Source organism: Pseudonaja textilis, chromosome 1 (genome assembly GCF_049901715.1).
Source record: "Pseudonaja textilis isolate UNSWEBS1 chromosome 1, rPseTex1.2, whole genome shotgun sequence".
In the NCBI taxonomy this organism is placed as follows: domain Eukaryota; kingdom Metazoa; phylum Chordata; class Lepidosauria; order Squamata; family Elapidae; genus Pseudonaja; species Pseudonaja textilis.
In genome coordinates, this window is record NC_141990.1 from 81,316,897 (window position 1) to 81,335,823 (window position 18,927).

General features: G+C 37.9%; 1 protein-coding gene across 2 annotated transcripts in view; it reads right to left on the reverse strand.

Annotated features, from left to right (window-relative positions):
- CCDC170 (coiled-coil domain containing 170) overlaps positions 1 to 18,927 on the reverse strand; it is a 73,128-nt gene that overhangs the window by 13,177 nt on the left and 41,024 nt on the right. For both annotated transcript variants that reach the window (XM_026705015.2, XM_087939409.1), the window contains exons 5-6: positions 17,876 to 18,061; positions 5,643 to 5,948 (exon numbers count right to left, since the gene is read on the reverse strand). In XM_026705015.2, coding sequence (XP_026560800.1) covers positions 5,643 to 5,948; positions 17,876 to 18,061 — 492 coding nt within the window. The remainder of the gene's footprint in view (positions 1 to 5,642; positions 5,949 to 17,875; positions 18,062 to 18,927) is intronic.

The window sequence follows — 18,927 nt, forward strand, 5'->3', positions numbered from 1 at the left end:
CCATCTATAGGAACCTGGAATAAAGACCTGCACATTATAGGTCTCCTAGAGTTTTCCTTCAAAGTTATTTTGTTAGAAGTCAGTAAGACCATATTCTGATCTATATCCACGCCCAGAATCAAGGCTGTGGTCTATTAAATAAATTGGCTTGATACCTGCTAAGATATAAGGCAAACATTTACTTTCTATACAGAGGTGGTATTCAGCCAGTTCTGACAGGTTCTGGAAAACTGGTAGAGGAGATTTTGAGTAGTTTGGAGAAGTGGTAAATACCACCTGTGGTTGGCCCCACCCCCATCTCTTCACTGCCTCCCAAGTCCCAGCTGATCAGTTGGGTCTTCTTTTGTTGCCCTGCAAAGGAGAACGGAGCTGGAAAGCAGTTAGTAGAGTGGGGTGGGAATGGAGATTTTACAGTATCCTTCCCCTGCCACACTCACCAAGCTATTCCCCTGCCACACCCATCAAGCCATGCCCACCAAGTCATGCCACACCCACCAAGCCGCACCATGCCCACCAAGCCACACCCACAGAACTGGTAGTAAAAAATTGGAATACCACCACTGTTTCTATAGCTAGGTAGGGTTGAATCTCAATCAGTTGAAATGTAGTAAAACATTTTAAAATTAAGGTTGACATGCTTGTGATGCCATGGATTTTAAGCCAACGGACAGTAATAAATAAAACCTAATCTACTGTAGTAATAGCCAAAAACAGAATAAATCCCATTACATAAAACCATAGAAACAATAACATCTGTCTTTAAGTATGCTTTATTACTTGTATGAACCTTCCATAAATCTCCAAATGCATAAAATGAAAATTATTGGATTCTATTCATAACATTGTTCGAAATTAATTATATTTCTCTGCAGGACTTTATAGCTTTTTGTTGTTGTTGTTCATATTCAGTCTGCCACCCCCTTGAAAGCTGTTAAAGAGTTACCCTGACGAGCAAATGAAATCCTTCGGTCTATAGGCTGGCCTCATTTTTGCCAGCATTTATGCATGCGGTGTTCACTTTCCCACTAAAAGCGTCAGCATTTCAAATTACAGTATCTCAAACACAGATAGATAATGTTACCCAAGATGAGACCCCAAGAAAAATGGTTTTATGGAGATGTTACAAAATGTATGAACGGCAATTCAGACAAGCAACTGAATAAGTGAATAGAAGAACTGGATGGAAAGTGAACAAAGAGAGATTCAACCTGGAAATAAGGAGAATTTTTCTGACAGTGAGCGCAATCAACCAATGGAACAGCTTGCCCTCGAAAGTTGTGGGAGTGCCATCACTGGAAGCTTTCAGGAAGAGATTGGGCTGCCATCTGTCAGAAATGGTGTAGCGTCTGCTTGGGCTAGGCTGGACTAGATGACCTACAAGGTCCCTTCCAAGTCTGTTAATCTGTATCTGCAGCTAAGAGCACCAGCCAACTTTAGGCACAACATTAACCAGCTTCTAAACCCTGGTTCCTCCAGATGCATTAGGTGAGAGCTCCGATTCTTCCCTGCCAACACAGATGGAACCATCTGTGGAATTCCAGACCCAAAAGATGAACAAGGCCATTTGTTCTCAGTTTAAAAAAAAATGCGCAAGGGAGAGAGAAGAGAAAACCCTGCCAATTCTCTACCAAGATGCATATTCTCCCAACACAACTGAAAGCATACTAAAAGGACTTCAGATACCCTGCAATATGTTTATAGCTATTAAAACTGCAATGATTCTTTAGCTTGAGATAAAAAAAGAACTTGTTTTCAACAAAGATACTCATTTCCCGGATGTTCAGCAAGGCTAATAGTCCAAGCAAAGGAACAATCCATGCAAGTTTTCATTTAACTCTGAGTACACTGTGCGCCATAACATTTCTTCAGGAATAAGATTGAAAGGAACTGGAAACAGGTGGCTCATTGTAAGTTAGTTCTGACCAAACAAAGTGAAGTACAAATAATTTAAGACATTGCCCAAGGGAAAGAAATGATTACCTATAGCACAAACATCAGATTGTACTCTCCTTTTGCAAACAACCAACAAAAATAAGTCCTGCAAGATGCTGAAGCATACCCAGATATATGAAATAATTTAATAACAATAATTTGTATGCACAATGATATACATGTATGTGGTGTGTGTGTGTGTGTGTCTACACACACATCATATGGATGTTTCTGTATATTAAAAATTCCATACACGGTTTTACTGCATGCATTTCTAGACTTGGTAAACCAGTTCTAGCCAGAGCTTAGTAAATTTGTGAACACATCCAAACTAACCATGTAGAACATAATGTTCTTTCCTCCTTAGGAATAATAGCAGACTACGCTTAAGCACCTTCTGCTGTTGTATAGCAGTCTGAGCTCCTGAGCTTCAAATTCAAGCTCTCCAAAGGCTAAAGTGAACTAAAGTGGACATCATTCCGGAGCAAGGTAAATAGGGCATTCATATTTTGAAATCTTTTCTATGCTAGGAATGCGTCAGAGATTTTCAACAAATGTGTTTGACTTTTTTTCCCCTCCTACCCTTCATTATTATGAAAAACTGCAATTTCCTCTTGCCTGTTACAGTACTCTTAAACATTTCTGGTTTAAATGTATTGAGGTTCAGGTGAAGCACTTTGCGCCAGCGTCTCCTTATAGACCCAGACAAATAACCCCATTGTCAATCCTAGCGATGTGCTCTACTTTCACTAATGAAGCCCCAAATCCGTTGTAACCAAGGCATCCATTCTTCTTCCCATGGGGAGGTCATCTCAATGTGTTCTGCTGTTTCTATATCATGATGTCAAGTGTCATGTTATCAGTGCAGACACTCTACACTGTAGAGGGATTACAGGAGCAGCTTGCTGAATTTGAAAGGTTCCGTAAGTTTTACCATCCTTTGCAATCCTAACAGAACTCTTTGCCACAAACTGCAGCGTAATGAGGATATTTGGTACGGTTATTTTTCACCTTTCTGCTGCAGGCTGCTTAAAGCCACTTGGAGAGTAGTGACATAAAAATGTCAGAAATGAAGAGAGAACGCTGAAAGCTTTTACAATGTTTTCCCCTTTCCCCTGATCCTGTCCATATGTGCTTGGACTGTAACTTCCAGGATTCTGGTTGGGAATTGTGGGAATTAAGAGTCCCGAGACAGATAGCCAGAAACAGGTTGGGGTAAAGTATTTTGCCTCTCTCTCCCTCTCTCTCCCTCCCTCTCTCTCTCTCTCTCTCTCCCTCTCCCTCTCTCCCAACCATACATGTGTATTTCTCTGCAGTTGTGTATTATCAGGACTATTCAGGAAATAGCTGTGGTATTGCAGCATAGACGATTGAGCCAGCTCATTGCAATAAATCACAGACACAAATGTTTACTAAACATCAAGCACTCAACTTTATATCCTGAAAGTTTAGTGGGCCTTTTTACTGCACTAATAGCTACACTAAGTTTCCTGACCACAAGTTTGGATTGTTCAATTGGAAATGTGCTCGTTAAGGACTTTTTTTTTTAAAGCATTTTATAGCCCATTTGGATTATCCAAAGTTACTTAAACTACAATTAGGTCATCATACAGAAAACCGAGAAATTTAAAAAGTGTCCATGAGCAACCTCTACTGGATCTGTGACGTAGTGAACACTCAATGCAGAGGAGACTAGATTGTATACAGGGGCATTTAAGGCATCTTGCAACACTCCTTGACTTACGATCACAAGAGTCCAAACTTTCTGTTGCTAAGTGAGACATTTATTAAGTGAATCTCACCCCCATTTTATGATTGTTCTTGTAACAGTTGTTAAGTTGTTGTGAAGTGAATCACTGCAGTTGTTAAGTTAGTAACACAGTTGTTACGTGAATCTGGATTTCCCCATTGACTTTGCTTATCAGGTGGTTGCAAAAGGTGATCACATGACACGGCATCCATCATAAATATGAGCCATTTGCCAAGCATTTGAATTTTGATCACGTGACCATGAGGATGCTGCAATGGTCATAAGTCACTTTTTTCAGGGCTGTTGTAACTTCAAAATGAACTGTTGTAAATTGAGGGCCACCTGTACTATTATATTTCTGCAAAGAAATATAATTCAAGAAAATGAATATTCATAAAAAGACTGTGTCAACAAATGTGGAGTTGGATTTATTATCTCGCAAGAGATATTTAAATCAGACCTGTTGTTTGCCGTTGCTACTTACTCATAGAACATTAATGTTAAAAGCAGAATGATCTGACCATAGTGGCCTTTGGAGTTGTAGCCCCAGCACATGTGGCTATCCTCGATTAAAGCTGTTTATTATACGCCAAAGAGCTTTATTCTCTTTAACCCTTTTTCTTTCCTTCTCTACCTCATATTTTTATCTATCATATTTTATTTTTACTCTTTTTGTTGAAAGCGAAGGAGGAAAGAAAATGTTGCACACATTTGCATTTGCACACGTCTGAGTGTTGGAATGATGTAATTTGGTTAGTGTGGAGAATATATACATACATACATATGGTATTCAGCTTTGTTCGGGTATTTTCCCACGTCATTGTAGTTGTGCTTTTAAAGTTGTAGCAACGTTTCGGCACAATCTCATCTGCCATCATCAGGCTTCTGTATTGTGTCCGTCTGTCAGGATTGTGTATTGTGTCCAGACGGACACAATACAGAAGCCTGATGATGGCAGATAAGATTCTGCCAAAACGTTGCTACAACTTTAAAAGAACAACTACAATGACGTGGGAAAATACCCGAACAAAGCTGAATACCATACATATAAGTACCCACGAAAACTTAAGAAACATACACACACACACACACACACACACACAAACATCTATCTATCTATCTATCTATCTATCTATCTATCTATCTATCTATCTATCTATCTACATATATTCCTCTCCTTGCACACACTAACCAAATTACATACATACATACATATCAGAGGTGGCATTCAGCAGGTTCTGACCAGTTCTGGAGAACATGTAGCAGAAATTTTGAGTAGTTCAGTATCCTTCTCCTGCCATACCCACCAAGCAACGCCCACAGAACCGGTAGTAAAAAAATTTGAATCCCACCACTGATACGTGTGTGTGTGTGTGTGTGTGTGATAGAGAGAGAGAGAGAGAGAGAGAGAGAGAGAGAGAGAGATGAGAAGGCGGTAGCTATTAGTTACCGGGACTGAACAGTATATAATACATAACATACCATTGCCTTTTCATTGCCCTTTGTATTTATTTTAAGTATAAGATTATAGGTATGGGTTTAGGAATTCTCCCCCCCCCCCCCATTTTACTCTCTTAGATTTTATTCTGCTTAGAGTTGGTTCAAAGTGAGCAGGATATAATGTAAAATAAATAAATAAATGTCACTATGTGGTCCTTTTAATAGATTGCAATTTAACAAAGTGCTTTTCTTTAAGGGGCTCTGCTTTTTGTGTGTTTTTTTCCTACAATCATTAGATACCAAGCAACTGCTATATAAACTATTACATCAAAATAAAACAACGGTGTGCCTTGTCAGTTTAGAACAATTGTATCAAAGTTCATTCTATCACCACTTACAAAGAGATAATCCTGTCAACTCATGAATTAATTTTAAAAAATATTCTGAAGTGAACTAATATAAAATCCATACGCAGGAATAAATTAAGCACACTGAAGAAAAATAAGACAAATTAACATACTCTTTTTTTGCTCTCCTCTCTGTGGCACAACTCTCGGATTTTTTCCACAATGTCTTCCTTGGAGGGAGTCGCTACAATGGGATTACTCCCCAGTAAAGTCACGATTTGATCTTTGAATTCATTGTGCAGCTTTTTTTCTTCCCTGGCCTGCTCTAGACTAGTTCTCAATTCCGCTTCTTTTTCATTGCAATGGACTTTTAGTTGGCCCAATTCTTCCCAAGCCCGTTGGCTGGCTGCCAGTCGGTCTTGGAGGCTTCTGATCTCCTCCTCAAGATTCTGCTTAGCTCCTGCAATGTTGCTTAAATCCTAAAATAAAAACAATACTAATATTTACAAGTCAGAGAAAAGAGAAAAACGGTTATTTCCCAACCCATTTCCAGGAAAATAGCAGATACATTGTGTGTTATTACTAAAACTTGCTTACAAGAGATGCATGGATATCCCTGCATTCTGTGGAGTATCTCCAAAGACACAGGTGCATGGATAGTTTTTTGTTGAAAGAAGATAAACTATGAATCCAAAGAGTTGGAACAATCACCTCATTAGGTGCGGTTGAGTAAACCTTCAAAGTCCCGCCATTGACTTTTGCCGTGGTTTTCTTTCAATATAATGTAGACTGGACCCAAATAATTTGATACGTATAAAAGACCTTTTATTTATGGAAGGCCAGTGTGGATCCAACCCATGAATAATTCAGTATCGGTAAAGGAATCGGAGGAACTTTTGATTTATTTCTTGCCAAGCTGAGTAAAATCAATCCACCCAAACCACAAGGCTGAAAGCACTACTTTTTAACTCCCCAAAGGACACTAATTGGGGCAAATGATCCAATTCCCGCCATTTGTAGAATGTCATCATTCTACATTATACCATGGTGTGGTATAATTTGCTTCATTTGTTATACAAATAAATTAGAGCAAATAATTTATCTTAGATTTAACAAACATTCAGGATTACTAGACGACTTTGGATGATTTGTTAAATGAAGGTTTTACTTTGGTGAATTTAATTCACTTAGATGGCTGCCCATCTATCCATAGTTATTCTGTATAGTTAACAACAATTAAAAACACAACTGACTACTAAAATAAAATACATAACTGGCAGCAAAATAAAAAAAAAATCAAACTACAATTAACATAACCATTGCACAGGCTCTCAATGACAGATACAGCCAAGATGGGGGCCAATCTGGTCTCAGGGGTGGAATGATGTTCCACAGGGCAAGCACAACGACGGGCAGACAGGCTGTCTTTTTGGGTCTTTCCAGATGACATTCCTTAAATAACGATGAGGCCCATGATATGCCTCTTCTGCCAGATTTAATGGTATGGGTAGAAACAATTGGTCAGAAGTACTCTTGCACCTTTATTGGTTCTTCATATGTAACGCTGACTATAAGCATTATATGTAAAATGCTTAAAATGACTTGTTTAGCTGGTAGCCCACAAGCACTATGGATTAAATTTTATAAAATATATATTGGATTATGGCAGTGGTGGGATTCAAATAATTTAACAACTGCTTAGAAAGTTAACAACTGGTTCTCCCAAAGTGGTGCGAACTGGCTGAATCCCACCACTGGATTCTGGCTTGTTGAAAAGAAAGCATTGGGAACAATTATTGTGGAACAGAAACTACCAACTTTTGATTTGGATTGTTTTGTGTCTGCTGGTGTGTGTGTGTGTGTGTGTGTGTGTGTGTGTGTGTGTTAGATGATTAGTTTCAAAAGCCAAAATGGCATTTCAGCTGTGAAAGATCATAATTATTTATGTAATTATGCCCAAGTTAAATGCAGATTTTTTTTTAAAAAAAGAAAACTGTTAAATACATAGTTGTCACTATTCAAACCTAGTCTATCAAAGCCATCACAGCCAATATTATCTGCTTTTCTGCATCTTGGCATGCTTCCATTTAATTTAATTTAATTTCCCTGCTACTTTTCTTAAAGGGATTTGGTAGGAAGGGGAAAATTACCCTAGGGACAAGAATAAAATTACAGTTTTTGTGAAAATGAAGGAAACATTTTCAGATTGCAATGTTATTTCAATAAGTCTTTCCCCTCCTTGTCACAGGTGCCATGCAACATTGCTTCCCCACTCCATAAACCACAGCAACGTATGTTTGAAAACAAAAATATTCTGTACTGATACCACACCCAATATGATAGGATCCAAGAAAGGGAAGACATGCCATTAATAAAAACCAAAGTACTTATCATTTTACATTAATTAAAAACTGAATTATTACAACCTTTGAAGGACCTTCAAACAATTGACGGGATCCCAAAGTGGCTTTTGAGGAAGGGATGAGAGTATTGTAAGCATATTGCTTATCTCAAGAGAAAGAAAAGAACAATAAAGAGGCAGGTGGCCAACTCAGGGAGCAAATTAAACATCCATTTGGCTTTTCTTTTTTTCCAAAGCATAACTTACAGGTAGCCCTCGACTTAGGACCATAACTGGGCCCAAAATTTATGTTGCTAAGTGAAATGTTTGCTAAGTGAGTTTTATGGCCCATTTTATGACATTTCTTGCCACAGCTGTTTAAAGTGAATCACTGCAGTTGTTAACATGGTTATTAAGTCAGTCTGGCTTCCCCATTGACTTAGCTTGTCAGAAGGTTGCAAAAGGGGATCATGTGACCCTAGGACCACTGCAACCGTCATAAATATGAGTCAGTTGCCAAGTGCCCAAATTTTGATCAGGCAATCCTGGGGGATGCTGCAATGGTCATAAGTGTGAAAGATAGTCACAAGTCACTTTTTTTCACTTCTGTTGTAACTTTGAACGGTCACTAAATGAACTGTTGTAAGTCAAGGACTACCTATATGATGATAACCCTATGATGAGGTGGCAGAATTTACCCTGTATCCATTATTTCCCTACATTTTTCTAACTCACTCTTGCCTGCGTGGAGGACATTTCCCCTGTATGCAGGTATTTGTTCAATCTGTACTCCATATTTCTTGTTAGTGCTTAAGGCAACTTCCAAGAGAATCATTGTATTCCCACAACAGCAATGCTGCACGAAGTGGGAGGGTGTCAGGCTCAAAAGACCAGGTCCACGTGTGAAAGTCCAGTTCAACCGATTTACTGCTATTACTGCCTATGCACAGGAATCTTTTCAACTAATGGTTAGCACTTGTTTAGGGTTTGCTAAGGGTCAATGGAATTCAAGGGTGGAAGTGAACTTAATCCACTTGTGGACACATAGGGATTCAAGGCTGCTCCCTCTTTTAACTCTGTCCCAAGATTTTGCTACTCCTTCTCCTTCAGGAGGGCAGAGAAAGAATAACTAGTCCAAAGTCACATCGAGTTTCCACAGTTCTATGAATGTAAACTTGAGGCCGAATACAACTTCTTAACCCCTATTCCTACATGCAGGGACTGTCCTCCTTTCTTTATTGAAGGTTTGGGAGGGGGGGGGGGCGAGGGGGTGTTTCTGAATGAATCCATGCAATATTAAACTCTTACATTCTTATTCAGATTTCCAGAAGTACCTTTTGCATGCTCTCTTCACTCTGTGTCTCCATGAACCTGGATATTTCTGCATCAGATCTAGAAAAGTGGTTACCGGTCCATGCATAGTTGCCAAAACGTAACATTACTTTAATCATAATAAAATATAAATATAAAATAAACCTCATAAATGAGCTAAATAAACCTTTGAAGTAGAAAGAACGTATATGAGAAAGATAGGAACAACCAGATCTTTCTGTACATAGCTAGGCTGCTTTTATTTTAGAAACAGCAGATTCCATAAAAACAGTATGGTAGATAAACACAAAAAAGTGTCTTGCTCCAAATAAATGGGCCCAATAGAAGCAACTAAACCCCATAGTCACAATATTTTTGGGGGAGGGGAGCTTCTAGATTGGGTGTACATGTTAAAGAAATTGATCATCTGAAAAATAATTTTGTTTAGAATTAAAATGCACCCAGGGAGCTGATTGGCATATTTTTTTTAAAAAAAATATTGAAATACTTAAGGAAAACAGAGTGATTACAAACAGCCAACATGGATTTAATGACAGCGAACTAAGTATTCTGGAATACACTGGTTTTCTTCTTTGATAAAGCATTACAACATAGTTCTCGGCATTGTAATTGGAAGAGCTTACAAAGGGGAAAGTAATTAAGGAGCAACAGGATAAGATGATTGAAAGAAATGCCATATGAAGCCGAAGGAGCTTTATGTTTATTGCACAGATAAACAAACATTTTCAAACATTTAAAACTTTGCAAGAAAAAAAAAGCAGCAAAGCTAATGCATCAGACCAAGAAGGGAGTTAAACAGGTCTTGATTAAAAATGGAAAGTCTTGAGTAAGTGTTTTAATCGAAAGCACCAAAATAATATAAGAATTCTAATTCTATCCATTTTGAAGATGAGGAAATCCTTTTATTTAAAAAAATTGAGTTGCTTGGCCCATAGATCTGAGGACTGTTATATCTTCTTTATTGGACAGATTGTAGAACTATTGAAACACTCACAAACACTTTGTAAATGAAGTCTCACATTTTTTTCTGACTTGGATGCTAAAATTGATAAAAAGCCAATAGAAATGCTACTTGCAATCCTGTGTCTCATCATTAAATATGTTTTCGGGTATCTGTACATTCAGATAAGGACAGGCTTCTTCCAGCTACAAGAGCTATTACTTGTACAATGTTAATTATGTACAAAGTGTGTTACTTGCTTGAAAAGGATAGTCTTCTATCACAGGCTAGCTTTGTTGTTACAAGATGTCGTTGTGATACCAGTCTGCATTTTCAAGCATAATAAAAATGTAAAATTGTCTTTTTAAAGCAAACTTCTAGAAAACAATGTTTTTTGTTTATCTGCTTAAATAAAGTATAAGAATTCTCAACTCTTCGACGATAGAAGCTTTTTCTTATCCTATAATTTATAAAAAGGAGCAAACAGTTAGATATGGGGAATTACTAGATGAAAAGGGTGAACTTAAATCGATACAAAACTTAGAGGAACAAGGTATACAGATGAATTGGTTTTCATATGCGCAAATACACTCAAGGTATGATGAAGATTCCAAAACAGAGGGATTTTATGATAAACAGACTGATTTAGATAAGATTTTGACAGGTACTGATGAAAAGATGATTAAAAAACTATATGGTTACTTATTGGGAATTAAGCTAGAGGAAGAACAAGTTAAAGAAACTATGATTGCTTGGGGGAGGAATTTTGGATATGGGATTGATTTAGAGAAATGGCAGAAATTATGGTCGCAGAATTATAAAATGACAATGTCTACAGCTTATAAAGAAAATTTGTATAAGATGTTTTACAGGTGGCATTTCCCCCGACAAGGATAGCAAGAATGTTTAAGAACAAATCGGAAAAATGTTGGAAGTGTCATCAGATACCTGGTTCATATTACCATATGTGGTGGACTTGTGAGGATGCTAGAAAATACTGGACTAAAATCCGCATGTGGTTGGAAAAAATGACAAAGAGACACATAGATTTGAAACCGGAGCTTTTCTTATTGGGAATCTTACCAGATGTTTATAGTAAAGATTTGAAATACTTGATTGTAAATGTATTAACTGCGGCTAGGATTGTATTTGCAAAAAATTGGAAAAATGAGAAAATTCCATTGCAGGAGGAAGTTATTAAGAAAATATTGGAATGTGCTGAGATGAGTAGATTGACATTTGAAATTAGAGAGCAAGAAGATAAACAATTTTATACAATTTGGGACCTTTTCTATCAATGGCTGGATGATGAAATACGAAAATAGAATATTTAGAATGTTAGGTAATAAGGAATATTATTGACTTTTCTTTTCCCTTTTCTTTTGTTACTTGACATTACATTTATAAAATGTTTTTTTTTTCTTTTTTCTTAAGATAGAATTGGTATGATTATATGATTTGTTATAGAATAAATTACTTAAATTATAGTTATCTCATAAGGCATGATTGAACAAAAGTATAGTCAAATCTTTTTTTTTTCTTTCAATAATGATATGAGGATATATAAGTTTGGATTGATAAGAGTTATTATGTAATGTAATTGTAACTGTGACTACGAAATGAATGCACAAAACTGATGAACCAACCGACACACTGTTTGTATATAAGTATCGAAGAAAGCTGATGTTTTTATGTTTTGTTTGTTTGTTTGTTTGTTAAAAAACCAATAAAATTGTTTTCAAAAAAAAAAAGAATTCTCAACTCTTTTTTTTTTGTAAATTTTCTTTGAGTTTTCACAAAAAGAAAAAAAATACAAACATCTTTTTTGAAAGTAGTGTAATCCCGGGTTACATTTCTTCGTACAGACACAAATTCAGGTTCATGCTCATTTTTATATTCTATTCTATATCTTATTACTATTTTATATTTTCTGCATAGCTTCTCCCCTCTTTTAATTTTCTCAATTTTATTTTAATTATCTCATCTCAATTCAAATCATGGTATTTATATTTTTTGTCTGTCCTGTTTCAATTATCTATTATCTTTTCTCATTAAACAAAATTTCTCCTGTAGTTACTGATTGGAGTATGACGCCTTTATATCTCTTCCCTAAAGTTGTAACATTCAATATAATACATAACTTCCATTCGGATTCTGCTTGGTACATTCTTAAAATACACACTGTATTCTTAAAAAAAGAAAAAATTATAAATGTATATAATTAAAACAACATTCCATTCCAATTCAATTCTATCATTAACATTAATATTCATTAAAGTCTTAACATCTTTAACATTACTTTTCAATTAAATATCATTCTTCTATGGGAACAATTATAAGCTTTCCATAGTTAATTCCCCCCCTTCACTTATATTTTATAAAACATTAACTAATTAAAATGTTCCCATTCCTTCTTAATTCAATTTTCTCATTTATTTTATTTCACTTATTTTATTCACAAACATTTCACTAAATTACACTAACTATTTTATCCCTCATTTTAATCATACATTGTTTCCAATTTTCTAAAGTTATTTCTATTACTAATATAACAATACAATCTTATGTACCTTTACAGAATCCCTTTTTCAGTTAGATTTTCACCCATTATCTCTAAATAGGTCCTGTTTTTCTATATCTTGCTCCGGTCCTCTGTAACTTCTTTTCCTTTCCTTCTTCCCTCTCTTCTTCTCTCTCCCCTTTTTACCCCCTTGTCTCTCTACCTCTATTTCTCTCTTCTGTATTCCCCTCTTCTGTTGCTTTCCAGTATTATACTTATTTTTCGAATTAATTTTCTTTTCTTTGGTTGTTTTTTTAAGTCTTAAATTCTCCATTCTCTTTCCCCCTTTCCTTTTTCTTCCCGACATAAAATTGCTTGTTCATTAAAGATGGCTTCTTCTTTGTCCCAGTCTTCTTGTTTTGCAGTCTTTTCTTGTTGTTTCTCATAGTTCCAAATCTCCATTTCTAAGAATTGAAAAACAAAGCCAAAAGAACCCTTCCCTTCTTGTGCATCTTCTTTGTACTTTTTAAGTTCCATTTTCAATTCATCCAGAAGTGGTGCCATTGTATAAATTTTTAATCAACCACCCGATTGATTTTAGTCATTCAAATATAATAACCAAGAATCCAAAGAACACCAAATAATCCAAATATATGCAAGCTGTTTCTTTTTTGCTCTTTTTTTTCACTTTCTCTTCCTGGGGTCACTATTTAGTTGCAAAGTTTCAGTTAAAATGTATCTTTTAGAAGTCTTGTTGAAGTTTTACTGTAGATTCTTTTTAATTCCAGGCAGTCTCCTCCCTCTTCCAGATCCTGCCCTTATTCTTTTTTTCTCCCTTCCTGCTTATGAAAAAGAAAAATTTTAATGTCCAGAAATCTTTATTATCCCTTTGGCATTTTGTTTTATTTTCAGCTTAATTGCCTATTGATGTCAAAGTGGATTTTTCTGATTTCTTATTTAATTCTCTTAGTTGTCAGTATAGGGAAGGAGAGAGAAGGGGGAAAAAAAGGCAAACCTATCCCTTTTCACTTTCCTTCACTGCTTCCGACTCTTCTTTGGGAGCGATGTTATTTTTTGTAAGTTTAAATTTCAGGGTACCTTAGTTGTTGCTTTTACAATTTAACCCGGTCAGCCAAAACTTTCACTTCTTATCTTCCTCCTGCACATTCTTTTCTGGTCAAGTTCTCCTTTGTGGTGGCCATTTCTGACCACCGCTGCAACTACCTTCAGGAAAGGGAGTAATGGCCAGCTGAGGAGGAGAGATGCAGCTCTCCTCAACCCTGCTGGTGGTCTCCCCCCTCTTCACCACCTCTACGGGGTGGCTTAGCCCCAAAACCAGCTGGCTCCGGGCGCTCCAGCAGCGAGCCCAGACAGAAACAGCGCACGATTGCGGATTTCTGTCTGTCGCCGAAGCCCTTCAAACCGGAAGTCCCCAAGAATTCCCAACTCTTAATTTATGCATCTGGATGGTATGTATCAATAAGAACCAAAAAAATCAACCCCCAACAAATGTAAAATCAGTATAACAAATCGTAAATGATTATTCATAGGCAACAATGGAAATAAATATTCCCTAACACAACAAAACAGGCTCAATTATCATCCCAGCCTGATTAATCTAACACTGTTTATGAAGTCACATCATTTCTGTGCATATAAACATATATTTTATCTTATAACAAAACAGAAAGCACAGTTCATCAGCAAGCGAATGACAGTTGTGCAAGGAGAAACACAAATGTTCAAAACATTTTTATATTAACAACTGTTTAAATTTCCAATGCCTCATAAAAGGTTAATGGCAAAAACAAAATAAAACAAAATGTTCACATTTGTAGTAAAGTCATTGCTGTATGTATATGTATACATGAATATGTATTCATCCATTGTGGTTGTATCCATCTGGCACCCAGACATACTTGTCAGATACAGTATATGTACAAAACCTATAGTCCAAAAGGCCACCTCCCTCACTTCAAAAGAATTCTTAAGAGCTCCACAGTTCCTGTAAACAGGGGTATCAACTATCCTGATCACTTTTCAGGATCTGTGCTGAAAACCAAAATTAAAGAAGAGAAAGCCTGTTTCACCTCTGCTCTATCTACACAATAGCATCATTCCAAAGCCAACTATCCCTACTTTCCTTGTGTCTGAAGTATTTTCCTCCTTGAATGTTGTTTTCACCGTCTACATTTACAATGCCTCATAATGGGGCTGGTTGGTGTTGCTACCTATACACATTATAACATGGAAAAGTTTCAGGGCAGTGGTTGGTATGATACCTGCTGTACTTGCTCCTCTCATCCTGTATCACTGACTGGTAGAAAGGGTGGAAGGGTATATGACAACTCGATGTCGCCAGCTCAGCATGCCCAGCTGGAGGCAGCCATCTCACTACTGACAAGTTCCCTCTCCCAGCTTGGTGACGCCATTTCTTCTCAGGACATGTCAACACTGGAGAGTTGCTCTGCTCTACTCTGCAACTTTCCGGTGTTGACATGTCCTACCAAAAATATGACAGCACTGAGTTGGCAGAGGGGATTTGGCAGTGGGGAGTAGTCCACTCCCAGCTGGCCACCTCGAGCTAGCAGCACTGAATCATCCCATTCCAAAATAATCACTGTCCCCAAACCTCTATTTTGGCCAGCCTTGGTGCTTTGCAGGAGGCACTGCTTGGAGCCTTTCCTAAAGACCTTTAGAAAGCAACTGCAATGTCCCTGGTGGAGACTAACTCTGAGGGAGAGGAGGAATAGCTGACAGGGAGTGGAAGTGTGGCTCCAGAGGTTGTGGAGGAGGCTGGAGAAGGGCAGAGGCTAGCTGCGCAGTCAGAGGAGGACCCAGGCCCATCCCCTCTCCATCCTAGGGCACGCAGGGAGGAGAGGATAAGGGAGAGATGTGATCTATGGGGAAGGAGAAGGGCTTGATCCTCTTCATGGGCTGCAGCTGTGACAACTGGATAAGAGGACGGACATGCGTATGGGCCAGTGCTGGAAACAAAGCGTGGAAATATTTCTAGTTTCTTGTTCCTCTCTGAGTTTGGCGTCCTTCCCAGTGTGTGTTCTGATATATGTGGACATCTTCAAGCCCTTATCTTGCCTGGTTTGTGTTGTTTCTTACTCTTTATAATTTAAATGGCATTTCCTCCTTCTTGTAACTGCTTGTGTGGGAGTTTTTTTGTCTCCAGTCAAGGATATTTGGAGCTTGGAAGCAAAGTGAAGGAAAGAGCTTCACCTGTTTTTTGTGACTGTGTTTATTGTGTATCCTACCCTGGGTCATCACAGCAACATTCAGCATTGCAAACTGCCACACTTCAATCCCGGTTTACATGCTAAGAATTATGCAGTGTTATTGATGCCTCAATATTGCTATGGACAGAACTTTTTAACAACTGGTATAGTATGTGACTCCAACCTTTGGGAAACCCAAAAGTACTTTTTCAAGAGTCAACTGGACTTTCTGGTTTAACCAGAAAGTCCCGTTGCCTCTTGAAAAAGCACCCATAGAACAACCATGACCTGGATGACTGAAAATCTCCATAAAATCTTTGTGGGGGGAAATGTCCTTGAGGGAAATGTCAGCTGCTGTGCATGAAAAGGGTGAGAGGCTACCTTGCAAACAAATGTTGCCATCAGTCTGGGGTCATAAAGGGAATATCAACCTCCTAGAAGATCCTGGCTAGGTTTTTCATAAGGTCAATATTTCCATATGCAAACAACAAAAATTAGAATAGTCAGGCAGTGTCCATGAAATGAATGCACAGACTCTCATCCTTGAGAAAGACAGAACACGGCCTTCACAGCCTACATTTACAGTGCCTGGCAATGGGACTGGGTGGTGTTGCTGCTAACACACATTATAACATGGAAAGGTTTCAGGGCAGTGGTTGGATAGGAGGAGGAAAACACAGAGTGAGCCACCTGGAGTACAGCAGATTGCCATCCTCTGAAGACTCCTCCATGGGACCTATTTGTCAGGTTGCTCAGCTGGCACAAGCTGGAAATTATTAATTAATACTAAAACAGTCTTAGTCCAACTGCAGCCTTCTTCAGCAGAAGGCCAACCATGAGGTGAAGATATTATTATGAGGATACATCTTCAGCATATGAATATCATACATATGAATGAACCAGGGGTGGGGTGCTACCAGTTCTGCCCGGTTCTATAGAACTGGTAGCTCTGAAGAGCAGCAGACCCTGAACTGGTTCTGCATTTGCTGCTGTTTGGCCCACCCACCCACCCGGGCTCTTACCTGTCCTTTATTTCCTGCTTTTTCAACCTGGAGAAAAGAGGGTTTTCAAATGCTGCATACCTGCATGCTGCGCTTTTCAGCTGTCCGGGCAGCACAGCTTAAGGTGCAAAACGTAGTCACCAAACCGGTAGTAACATTGGCTGAATCCCACCCCTGGAATGAACCTACTATGTATGATTTTTTTTTATTTACATTACTTTGATGTAAAAATTGCTTCCAACTTCCATTGCTTTTACTGAACGGTTTGGATTTGTGATTTTACAAATTCAACTGCAGAATGAGTTGACAGCATAGGATAAACATTTCAGAAAACTTGGGGGAAACTTTTCATGTGAGTGCCAAATTTAAAAGCCAGTTCAGTCACCTCCTCAATTCCTTGTCACCGAGCACACAGGTTGCATCTGAGGGGAGCTAAAATATCAGGTATCAAGAGGGCATGAATTTGTCTAACATTGGCTTAAAAACTGTCTACAGGTAATTGTTCCCCAATACTGAAAAGCAGCTATCTGGTGCATAACCCCAAAGAAAAGAAAAAATGGAGTTGAATTTGGTCCAAATCAACAATGCTGTAGTCTCAATTTGAATAAGAGGTTCCTGTACATTTCCATACTTACGAAAATGAAAAAAAGAAAAAAGATAGTTCTGATCTCAAAGCTCTAGTTCTCCTATCTAGGCAAGACTTCAGAAAACATTTTGGAATACACTTTAATAGCACTAGAAATAGCACTTATAAACCGCTTTCTAGTGCTTTACAGCCCCCTCTAAGCGGTTTTACAGAGTCAGAATATTGCCCTCAGCAATCTGGGCCCTCATTTTGCCGACTTCAGAAGGTTGGAAGGTTGAGTCAACCTTGAGCCTGGTGGGATTTGAACTGCCAAATTGCAGGCAAGCCGGTAGTCAGGAGAAGTAGTCTGCAGTACTGCATTCTAACCACTGCACCACAGAGGCTCTTGGGAATTCACATCCAGTTATGCAGACTGAATGCACAAACACCTCATATATAAAGAAAGCTCTTAGGTCATAAACATGCACTAACAGACATACATCACTTAGCTTTTCTATGTCTTGAGAGCAAGCCGCTGCTTTTTTTTGCTCCTTGTTCACTTCTGAGACAAGCCTCATGATGGTTTCTCTGTTGGCTTTCAGTTCCATCTCATGAATTGTTACAGTTTCTCTGAAGGTATCTATTTGTTCTTTTAGCATGTTATTTTCTTCACGCATTCCACGAATCTGGAAGCACCAAAGTGAGATATGGTGTTCAAATGGGTAATTTAATCATTGTTCTTTTCAATGTCACTAAATTGATGTTTAAATAGTTTTGCTTTGTCATATTACAGTTGTACCATTAAAGGGGGGGAGGGTTGAAATGGAGCATTTTAGCATCTGCACTGTCCTCTGTGGTCATATATAACCTTGGTAGTAGAATTTAATCTAGACTTCCTTGTATGGAAATGCAGGAGAATTCCCATTAGTTTATAAAATATATTCTTTCCTTGCTATTAGGAACTGGGGAATTATCTGCACTAGCATTTATGTTGCTATTGTAAATTTAATTCATTTTTACACTACATTGTCCAGTCTCCAACCCTCAACATTCCATTTTGTCCTGACTGTTTTTATGACCATTTTTTCATTTTTAATTTTCCATGTTCCAATTGTGCAACTTCCATTATAGGTATGATATCACTCTCACCGGTGGGACTGGTTTTAATGATAAGAAACATTCTTCTCTGGCTTCCAGAAGGGGAAGAAAGATCTACAAGCAGGAAGTCACAGATTCCCCCTCCAACCTCAAGCTATTTGTCAGTGCATATGGACTACAAGTGCACAGCTGTGACTAACCCTCAATTTTTATTGTGAAAAGCCTATATTACTTGAACAGCTGCTCATATAATTACCAGATCCAAAATAAAGTAAAACAAAGCAAGATGAGAAGACAGTACTTTGTGTGCACCCTAAGAACACAAGGAATAAACCACCTGGGAACCTTACTTCTACCATTACAGCCCTACACCATAGTATATACCATTTTATTGCCTGATAATGCAACAGAGACAGTCCATTCATTAATATGTTCCCACCAAGGAAAAGAAACT